General features: G+C 46.3%; 1 protein-coding gene across 1 annotated transcript; it reads right to left on the bottom strand.

Moving 5' to 3' along the window:
* Positions 1 to 272: 272 nt before the first annotated feature.
* Positions 273 to 1,224, bottom strand: LOC117860101 (uncharacterized). Its single transcript, XM_034743361.2, has 2 exons — positions 709 to 1,224; positions 273 to 607 (listed from the first exon to the last, which is right to left on the bottom strand). Exons 1-2 carry the CDS (start codon positions 1,003 to 1,005, stop codon positions 590 to 592), a joined length of 315 nt encoding a protein of 104 aa, XP_034599252.1. The 5' UTR covers positions 1,006 to 1,224; the 3' UTR covers positions 273 to 589.
* Positions 1,225 to 11,766: the final 10,542 nt, after the last annotated feature.

Genomic DNA, 11,766 nt, shown 5'->3' with positions numbered 1-11,766 from the left:
ATGTGCAACCTGTCATCAACATAGTAGGAAAAAACAAACATGAAAATGGAGGATTTATGGGCCAAGCCCATATAATAATTCTCAAAAAAAAAAAAAATCTCAAAGGCCTATTAAAGTTGGAGGTAGTATATCGTCTAAGTGGATGTGGATGCTGAGGGCTTTTCTCCCCGTATGTATGGATCAGCTCCCTCGTGGAAAAGAGAGGTTTGCAGTTCCTCTTTTATGATCTTCCGTTGTGCAAGCTGCATCTGAGAAACGATAACAAAGCTCAATTTTCACAGCAGTGAGAACAGGGTATATTGATACGAGTCCCTCAAAAGGAATAATTACAACACTACGCAAATTTTGGTGCATTTTGCAAACTTATCAGAATTCTGAGCAAACTAATTAGTGGACACACACAACATTACATACATGCCCACAAGCATCCTACATTCCTACTACTATCTTTACATTTCCCAGTACAAAGTATTTTTCTTCAAACAGAAGTGCAAACAAACTATTTTCATCGCCAAATTAAAGCACAAAAATAGTTACATGAGCAGACTCCAACTAAACCGCACAAGAACTCACGAGCCCTGGATGGATGTCACCAGCAGCAGAACACCTGCATCAGTAGACAAGAACAACAGTGTCAGCTAGGGGAGCAGAACACCTGCAGCAGCTAGCCTTGGACATGCACAATGGAAGATAATGCAGAGAGCTCACCGTGCCAACCTTCCTCCTCCAGTTCCGGCGGCCGCGCCTCCCCCGGCCCCGGTGCGCGATCGCGAGGACCTCGGGCCGCAGCACCAGCGGCGACCAGAGGCCGCTCCGGGCGTACTCGAAGCCGAACTCGCCGGCGTCCTCGAACTTGCCGAGGAGCTCGTCGGAGACGTCCCTCGGCACCACCTGCACCGTGCTGCCGCCGCAGCTCCCCTCGGAGGAGTCGTCGTCGTCCGTGCAGCCGTCGTGGGAAGGCGACAGGCTCATGAGGTCCAGGAGCGATGGTGACGACGACGCCATGGCTTGTCCTGATCAGGCAGACAGAAAGAATGCATAGGGGAAACAAGGACGGACGGGTGGATGGATGGATGGATAGGTGAGATAGGTGAGCTGTTGTGCTTGCTTGGACGCCGGGCAAGATGCCTGTGGGGCTGGGAGGGATGGAGATTGGAGAGAACACAAAGAATCTCCTGCCGGCTTTGCTGTTTTTGGTTCCTAGTTCAGGATGGTGATAGGACCTGATTTGTTGGTTTCAGCGTCCTCTGTTTAGAATGTTGAATTTAAAAAAAAATCGCGGGAATTATGTTGCTATTATTTTAGACACTGCCATGGTGTGATGTGACGTGGCATGCATGACTACATGATTAGGTTTTGGACTATCTTCTTCACCTATATTTTTTTATATATAATAGTTTGTAAGTGCTGGTTATATATATGTGCCTTTGTTCTCCTACCTTCAATTTCAGTCAGAGCAGCCATTGTTGTGTTCATGAGTGACCACTGACCAGCTAGCCGATCCATGGAACTTTCTTTAGGTCCTTCATGTGATGCACCGCTGTGAAGATCAGATCTGCAGACGTTGCCATGCATGATGGCGGTGCAAGCAAATAAACGGCACGCGCACGCACAACCCAACCATGGCATGCAAAAGGGCTAGCTTTAAACTTGTGCTTATTTTATAACATGCCGTCAATCGTTGCATAAAATTAAATTGTGGTGCACACCAACAGTTGACACAAGGCATTAGATGCTCTCAAGTCGTGCCATGTACTTATGGGATAGCACGTGTTTTTGGATCCCTTGATCTGATCATATCACCTTTTTAAAGGGAAAGACTTTCCAATCCAAGGTGTTGCGTTTGATACTCTATCAAACCAAATGATGTTTTGGATTGGGTGCAATCAAACTACTATAGCCGTTGGGTTTTGTTCACTAATTTTCCTTTCATATTAAGGTCAAAAGTTTGGAGCTAATAAGGTTATATTTGCCTCAAAATATTAGTAGCTGCCGGATTTGCCTCAAAAAATCCACGGAGGCACGCTGACCTGAATACGATGTCCAGCTTCCGAGCGCGAGGACTAGCAGAGTCAAGGAGGCACGCCGACCTGAATACGGCGCCCAGCCCCCGAGCGCGAGGACTGGTGGAGCTAAGGAGGCACGCCGACCAAAGTAAGGCGCCCAGCCCTCGAGCGCAAGGACTGGTGGAGCCACAGAGGCACGCCGATCTGAATATGGTGCCCAGCTCCCGAGCATGAGGACTAACGGAGCTAAGGAGGCACGCCGACTAAAGTAAGGTGCCCAGCCCCAAACCTGGGAGCCGGTCGAGTCGTGGAAGTACGCCGAATCGCCTCCCGTCCCGAACCAGAAAGGTCCCCCGGGCAACACCGCACTGATGCAGTGGAGGTCCCCCGGGCAACACCGCACTGATGCAGTGGATTAGAACGAACTAGTAGATCAGTAGATCAATACAAGAGGCACACGAACAAGACAGATAAAATTAGATGAAATTGTAACTCACAATTCCCGTCCAGTGGTCACCAATGATAGTGAGTAATTTTATTATCCAAAAACTGTTCTCCTTCCCAAATCTCCTTACATGTATATAGCTATAGACCACGCAAGGCCATTAAGATAACAACTTACATGTATGCACGCAGCACGCAGGACTCTTAAGTTTTATTGAAAAATAAATACTATAGCTACTAGGCTTCCCAAGGAAAGTAACTGACGCATTATTTGAGTTTATTTGTCTGCATCATCCTCCCTGGGCAAAGAACTCGACCTCGAGTTCCACTAGTAGAGAATTGGCTTTCCATGCGCCCCCTTTTGTCCCGGTTTAAAGTTGGCCCGGGATAAAAGGTTCACCAACCGGGACTAAAACTCGGTCACTGGTGGGGGGCTCACCAACCGGGACCTTTTATCCCGGTTGCAAAGGCTAGTGGGAAAAAAAGACTCTGAGAGGCCTTTTATCCCGGTTTGAAACACCAACCGGGATAAAAGACCCCCCCTTAATCCCGGTTGGTAACACCAACCGGGATAAAAGGGTCAAGAGCCTTTTATCCCGGTTGGAAACACCAACCGGGATAAAAGGGGGTTATTTATCCCGGTTGGTGTTTCAAACCGGGATAAAAGGGTCCCCAACGAGGTGACTGGAAGGTGACCGGAAGAGGATTAAATCCTCGAACCCTTTTATCCCGGTTGGAAACACCAACCGGGATAAAATTTTATCCCGGTTGGTGTTTCCAACCGGGATAAAAGGGTCCCCCACGAGTTAATACAAAAGGATAGCATCCCCTACATACTCAGATGTGGTGTGTAGGTGGGATGGCAAGGAAGGTACGCGCGAGGCTGGAGGTTGTGGGTTCGAATCCCACGAACCGCGCACGCGCATATTACGCGTGAAAAAAATCGCCTGCCTGGGAGCTCAGGATTTTTTTTTTTGCAATGCCGGCGCTCTCGACCCTTTTATCCCGGTTGGAAACACCAACCGGGATAAAAGACCCCCCCTTTTGTCCCGATTGGTTTATCCCGGATGGATTTCCGAGATATTTGCACCCTACCAACCGGGACTAAAGCCCAATTCTCTACCAGTGTTCGTGTTGCCATCATCCAGCGGATCACCATGATATGGAAGAAGGTGTTTCACATTAAACACATCAGATGTACGCAAATGACTTGGTAGCTTGAGCTGACAGGTATTATCATTGATCTTTCGTAGAACTTTACATATCCAATCTTCCGTTGACTTAACTTACTATACTGTCCAGCAGGAAAACGATCTTTGGTTAAGACAGCCCACACATAATCGCTACCTTGAAACACAACGTGTCGACAATGTTGGTCAGCTGCAGCCTTGTATTTAGCATTGCTTTCACAGAGTCGTTGTTGAACTAACTTGTGAATCATGCCAAACTCTGCAACTAAATCATTAGCATTCTGGTTTTTCTTCCAAAAAGAAAGCAGAGGTGTTAATTCGAGCACACCATTGGGAACTCGACCATATACTACCTCAAATGGAGAAAATCCAGTAGAACGATTTGGAGTGCGGTTGAAAACAAATTCTGCATAGGATAAAACCTTGTCCCATTGTTTTGGTTTGTCACCAACAAGAGCCCGTAACATATTGCCCGAGCTCCGATTCACAACCTTTGTCTGACCATCTGTTTGCGGATGATAAGCAGTACTGAAATCAACGTTGTCCCTATTTGCCTCCACAAAGATCGCCAAAAATGAGACATGAACTTAGTGTCTCGATCAGAAGTAATACTGCATGGAATACCATGGAGGTGCACGACCTCACGAAAGAACAAATGAGAAATTTGACTTGCATCAGATGTCTTCCGACAAGCTATAAAATGAGCCATCTTGTTGAACCGATCAACCACAACAAAAATAGTCCACACGGCACTGCGTACGGGGAAGGCCTAACACAAAATCCATGCTCAGATCTGTCCATGATCCATACAAGCGTGCATTGGTAGTTGTTCCCTTGGAAACCTAGCAAATATAATACCGCTGAACAAACCTTTCCATATCTCTACGAGCATGAGGCCAAAAATAGTGTTGCAACAATATTTCAACAGATTTGTCCCTACCACAATGTTCTTTATTGTAAATCTCCATGATAATCAATTCCTGAATAGAACAATCAGAAATACAGAGATGAGACCCACGAAAGAGAAAACCATCATGGACAGTATACTAAGCGGACCTCTTGGCTTGTGCAAAGCTGTAAATGTCGCTAAAGTAAGGATCAGAAGCATAGAGCTCTGGAAGCACATCAAACCCGATGACTTTAGTCCTTGTCATGCTTAGGCAATGTGCTCGACGACTCGGTGCATCAGCCATTCTATTTTGTGCACTAGGTTTGTGCTCCAAAACAAAGTTATATTCTTCAAGGAAGCTAACCCATCGTGCTTGTTTGTAATTCAAGGTAGCTTGACTTCGAAAATGTTTAAGTGCTTCATGATCGCTTTAGAGAACAAATTCATGATGCAACAAGTAATGCCTCCAATGTCGCAAGGCCCGAACCACAGCATATAATTCAGTTTCATAAGTGGAATATCAAAGTTGTGCTCCGGTCAATTTTTCACTGAAGAAAGCCACAGGGTGAGATCCTATTGAGAACAGCACCAATTCCTACTCCAGAAGCATCACAATCTACTTCAAATAACTTGTCAAAATCTGGTAAGGCTAAACAACTAGCAGAAGCAATTTTTTCTTAATCTCCTCAAATGCCTTACGTGCATCTTCAGTTAGTACAAACATTCCACTTCTTTTCATGCAGTCAGTAAAAGAGACCATAATGATGCTGAAATTCCGAATGAATCTCCGATAAAAAGAAGCAAGACCATGAAAACTATGAGCCTCTGTTAAAGTACGTGCAGCAGGCCAATTGGTAATAGTTGCAACCTTATTTGGATCTGGTTCTAAGCCTTTTGCTGATATAATGAAGTCCAGAAAATTCACAGAAGTAGTCAACAACTCACATTTCAATAAGTTGGCATATAATTGATCATGCCTTAATGCAGAGAGCACTTCTCTCTAATGATGTAGATGTTGATCCATGCTACTGCTGTATATGAGTATATCATCAAAATATACAGCAACAAACTTCCAAAGAAAAGGCTGTAACACAAGATTCATCAACCATATAAATGTACTAGGGGCATTAGAGAGACCAAAAGGCATAACCAACCACTCATAAAGGCCGTCTCTTGTTTTGAAAGCGGTCTTCCATTCATCACCTGGATAAATTCTCAACTGGTTATAACCACTCAAATCAATTTTGGAAAACATCACAGCACCTACCAGGTTATCCAGCATATCATTGAGTCGAGGAATAGGAAACCGATACTTAATGGTAATCTTATTGATCGCTCGAGAATCTACACACATATGCCAGGTTCCATTCTTCTTTGGTGTCAACAATACTGGAACTGCACATGGGCTCAGACTAGGATGAATAAAGCCTTTGTCAAAAAATTCTTGCACTTGTCTGTTCAACTCATTGTACTCTATTGGATTCATGCGATAAGCCGGATGATTTGGCAAACTAGCTCCTGGTACTAGATCAGTGTGATGCTGAATGTCCCGCATAGGAGGTAATACAGATGGGAGTTCTTGAGAGAACACATCAGAAAATTCTCGAAGCAGCCCTTGTGCCTCTTTGGGTACTGTTATGCCATCTCTCTGCTCTGCAACTAACAACAAGTAGATATCTTCTCCATGTGCCTCATACAAAAATTTCTTGAAAGATACCAGAGTGGTAGCTCCAGATGATTCCCCACTATTTGACGCAGATAGATCTTCCATATTTACTGGATTCAACACAAACTTTTGCCCATTTTTCATGACAGTATATATGTGCTTGTGGCCATCATGCATTGCATGTCAATCATACTGCCATGGTCGCCCCAAAATGAGATGACTAACATCCATATCAACCACATCGCATTCAACCTCATCAAAAAATTTGTTACCAATAGAGAAGGACACTAAACATCTAAATTTAACCTTTGATACTTTATCAGACTTGAACCACCTCATATTCTACGGATAAGGGTGTTTGATTTTCTCAAGTCCAAGTTACTAACAGCATCTTCAGATATTGTGTTCTCCCAGCTACTATTATCTATAATGACATGGCATACCTTACCACCAATGGTACATCGAGTGTGGAATAGATTCCGTCTTCACCAATCTTCATCATTCTTTGGTCGTGCTACTAATGCACGCTCCATCACAAGCATCAGCCCTGTATCTCCTTCAAGTTCAACCTCATCCTCCTATTTTTCATCATAATTGTCATATACAGGGTTGTCTTGCTGATGACTTTCTTCATCAAATTCAGCCATTAAGCCCTTACCATCCCTACTGTTAGTCTTTGGATAGTCTCTCTGCAGATGGTCTGAAGAGCCACACTTGAAATAACAACCACTCCTAGAAGATGATGATTTGGGTGCCTCAGTGGTTCCCTTGGCCTTGGGTGTAGAGCCTGTAGATCGCATATCTCTGCTGCCAGTAACCTCCATTGCTGATGTTGGACTGTTAGACTGTGGACGAGATGGAGTGGTATTTGAACGCCATGCTCGCTGTTGTTGTTTCTCAATAGTGACTACCAGTTGATATGCCTCTGAAAGTGTGAAATTTGTATGCAAAGCCAACACATCTTGGATCAATTTATGTAGGCCACCAACATACCTTACTACCAATTGGCTTTTAGAATCACTTAAGTTGTTACAGGAAACTAACGGGTAGAACTGATTTGTATATTCATCCACACTCATAGTGCCTTGGCGAAGACTTTGGAGCTGCATAAATAATATTTCCTCGTAATTGAAAGGAAGAAATTCCCGTTGCATCTTTTCCTTCATGGCGAGCCATGTATCAATTTTTCTTTTGCCACGAACTCGTCAACTCTTCTCTAGATTCTTTCACCAAACAGAAGCACGTCCCTTTAGTCGCATTGCAACTGTAGGGACATGCTCTTCCCCAGGCACATCTGCATATTCAAATATATGTTCAAGCTGATCCAACCAATCCACAAAATTTTCAGCAGAGCTTCACGTCTAGCGGGAACACAACTCCTTCCATGTCAATGCTGCGCAAAGGGGTTTACTTCAGGACGCCTCAGGTCACTTTCTGAAGAGCTGTTACTGTCATAATCAGCGTCTTCCTCACCCTGGTCTTCTGGCCTGTCCCTCCATTGCCTAGTGTCAGCCAATTGAGCCATCTGAATCTACATGGCCTCCATTTGCTGTACAAGGATTTGCACTTGACGTCTCAACTCCTGATCTTGATCTCTCAGTTTGGCATTGATGTCCCGCAGGTCGCGATGACGACGGGGAGTCTCATCATGAGACTCCTCTCCCTCAGCGTCACCATCCCAAGCGTCTCGCTGGGGTGGACGACCTCGATTCCTTCGCCCTCCTGCCATGGACTCGAACCTCCGCTCTGAATACCAACTGATGCAGTGGATTAGAACGAACTAATAGATCAATACAAGAGGCACACTGTTGGCGCTAGAAATCGGTCAACCAAATCCTAGCGTCGGACACACGACCTGGGAGAATCTGCTTAACTCCTGTTCGGGTGATTTGCCCTGGTGCGGTTCGCGCGGCGTGCCAGCCAATCTGACCTGTTGATTGGCAAGGAAGAATACGTGTCAGATTCAAGAATCCCGATCGGCTAAGTTTCCGATCTCGAGAGAGCTTATCAGCGAATCGGCCGATTTACTGTAGTAATGAAATCGGCTATAAAACAGCCTGATCTCTGCAGCCTTGTTGACAAAGAATTGCTAGAGTAATCGATACAAAGCTTATGATAACAACACTAGGAATAGATCTAATCGGCAATAGATGAATTTAACAACAGAAAGTAAAGAAAGCCGAGACTACCGATTCCTAGCTGGATAACTGGTGATAAAGACTAGAAAAACAGGTAAAACCTATGAATCTAGCAAATATCGATAACTAGTGAATAAATCTAAACGAAACAATAGCGATACGCCCGAAGTTAAAGCTTAGATATTACTCGATAAACGGAACTTACAGAATCGGCCGGAGATCAAGATGATGCAGCCCTGCCAACCCGCACGAACTCGTGGAAAAGAAGAAAATAATGGCGAAGTCGCCTGCTTGAAAGTAAGTACGAGGAAAAAGTAGTTTGTTGTATTGATTGGTTGATGATTACAGATTTACAAAGGTAGCTATTTATAGCCCCGTACAGATAATTTCTTTAACCGACTAAAACTCTATCCCTAATTCAAACCGAAAACAAATATCTACAAGCACGATTCGTGCTAGGTTGGTTACTCCACGCTTCGTGGGCTGATTTCCACCTCATCCTTCTATTCCTTTCTAAGCCCAAACAGGCCCATTTAGCCCATCCTCCTAATCGGCCGATTTCTCATCAGCAAAAGGCTACCGATTGGGACTCTGGTATACTCGACCCGAAGCGAGACAGAAATCACCAGCCGATCTCACACTGTAGCACCATTTGGCCGATCACCAACTGTGCTTCTCCGATTCCCTTTCTTCTTGGCGCCGATTCTACTAGTGACGAAATCGGGCGTCAACACATGCCCCCCAATTTCGGAGTAAAACATAGTCTTTTACTTCGAAATTCTTTATAACGTCCCCTCCGAAACGGCCGCAGTGAAAATGTCCTTCCGTTTCGCGGTCTTCCAGCTGATCATTGCAATTTTTCGAAACGGGCGCCCACGACAGCCACTACTCCCGAAAAACTCGAAGCGCCGGCGCGGTAAAAATTCCATTTTTACCCCCCTTCAGGCATCCTTTAAATAGCGCTTCACCCGCACCTCATCTTCAAGCTCACATCTCTTTTCCCAGCGCGCGCGCCTTCTTCCTCCTTCAGCACCTTTCCCTTGCCGCCGAAGCTTCCTAGCTCCACCTCCTGTTACTCTTCCCTCTTCTCCTTCAATGGCGGCTCCTTCCGGCAGCTCTCCCGCACGCGATGTCCCAGAAGTAGCACCTTCGGCGGTGGTGACGACAGCCGTGGCCCCTTCCACCGAAGAAGGAGCTTCATCGGAGATCCCCATCGCGGCCCCATCGTCCGCATCTGCACCGGCGACCACGCCGATCACTCAGAACTTCATCCCAGAGGTAAATACCGAATCCTTCTTCTATCGGCAATATATTTACCTTAGATCTGTTTCTTACTTTTCTACACTCCACTTTCCTTTTTTAGGTAGTTAGGTATCGAATTACCATTCACCTCACGGGAAATCCCGGCCTCATTTGTCTTGGACCTATGGGAAACCCAGATCCAATAGATCTTATAAATTTGGAAACCCACAGGATACCCTTCAAACTGTCTGATATGGACTTAGATCAGTGGCTGGGTACTTTTAGGTCTTGGCCGAATGAAACCCCAGGTTGGAGGGAGTGGTACCAACGGGTGGCCGCATCAAAGAGCGTCTCATGGGAAGAGCTCAAAATCGGCCAGTGCATCAACCTATCCTTATCCCAGATGGAGAAAAATGAGCCGTTAGTGATGGCGGCTTCTTATTTTTGGTCTGACGCACTTAATGCCTTTTTATTTGGGCACGGTCCGATGACCCCAACACTGGCCGATGTGGTCCTGTTGACCGGCCTTGACATATCTTCCCCGGACACACCCTACCACCTCCTAGCCGTAACATCACATCGGCTGGATACAAGGGGAATCGGCGGGTGGAAGGGTTTCATCAGAAGCAACAAGAGGACCGGGACTGTTGACAATAGGGAGCACACAGCTTTCCTGATGATGTGGCTAGAAAAGCACTTCTTTTGCGGAAGAGCCGCTGGCCCGACAACCGATACCCAAGCCTTAGCTGAAGCACTGTCCAGGGGAAACCATGTCCCTCTTGGGAAACATCTGCTAGGGGCCGCGTACCACATGCTACATCAAATCGGCATAAGACTGTCCAAGGGAGAGCCGATCGGCAATCAAGGCGGGCCCTGGTGGTTCATCAACTTGTGGCTGAACCTTTATATGAGCAGAATTACTCAGCAGCCAGTGGATCGCATGACGTTCCCCAACATCGAATCGGCAGAAGACCCTACCGAACGTCGCCGATGTATGTCCTTTGGTGAAGCGGCATCGGCTTTTCCAGGTTGCATGTATTCTGCTACAAAGGTAGCCGAGTACTTTCGATGCTTCTATAATGGCTTCAGTGAAGATGCAACCATTTGGTTTTCGTATCAGCGAGACGACCCGGTCTTTGAACTCCCCACTTGCTTCGATTCGGCTTCCGGCCGATTTGATGAAGAGCTCTATGATGAGTTGATCAAGCCAGGGCTCCTACCAACCAATTTCTTCTCGGGGAAGGATGCCCCTACGTACGAATTCTACAACCCCTCCGCTGCAGCACGTCAATTCGGCATGGGTCAGCTGCCGATTCAAGTGTACTTTGCTGGCCGAATCAAGTTTAGGGATGAGCTCACATCTGGTCTGGATTACAGTCGGTTACGAGACCGCATCCCGAACTCCAGTACAATTGACCTGAACGACTGGCTAGTAGCTCCCTTTGCTGTTCAGCCGTTCAAACTCTGGTGGGCCGATTGGAAGCAATTTCTTTTCTGCAACTCGGCATCGGCATACTGCAACCTTCTGGACCCAGCCAACATCGACCCGAACGCCGAGGTACTTCACTTAGCCAATTTTTTATTCCTCTCAACATGACTAAGCACTAATGATTCTATTATCTTTTCAGGCCGAGAATCGAACCCCTCCAACACACAGCCGCAGCGGACGGCTAATAGAAAGTCACCCATACACAACTTATCCTCTTATCGGCTATGACGCTCCGTCTGTTGACGTGATTGCTGGCCGATCAAAACAAGTCCATAAGAGGACTACCAAGAAAACCAGTCGCCGAGTCCGAGCTCGTGTAGAATCGGCAGATCCCCCTGTGCTCGTATCGGCAGAGACCCTGGCCGCACCATCTTCTCAGGTCATCCAAGATGCCGATACCCAAGCCGTTGCGCAAGCTGGAGCAGCCGCCGTGTCGTTGTTGTTGGAGGCCATACAGGTAAACCTGAATTTTACTGCTTCCGATTGTTATTCTGATATTAACCCTTCTTATCCTTAGACTGCACAGAGCACCCTTATGGAAATACAACAATCGGCGGCAACTCAACCAACCATCGGCGCGCCCCTGCTTCCATCCGTTGAGGTATAGTACTATTTTACCGATTTCCTTTGGTATTTGCCTAATGTACTTATTCAATCCTCTGACACAGGCCATCGGCACACCAAGCGCTCCTCGACCACCGA

Source organism: Setaria viridis, chromosome 1 (assembly GCF_005286985.2).
Source record: "Setaria viridis chromosome 1, Setaria_viridis_v4.0, whole genome shotgun sequence".
NCBI classification, from domain to species: Eukaryota; Viridiplantae; Streptophyta; class Magnoliopsida; order Poales; family Poaceae; genus Setaria; species Setaria viridis.
The sequence above is the reverse complement of the archived record's forward strand: the minus strand, read 5'-3'. Positions and strand labels throughout refer to the sequence as shown.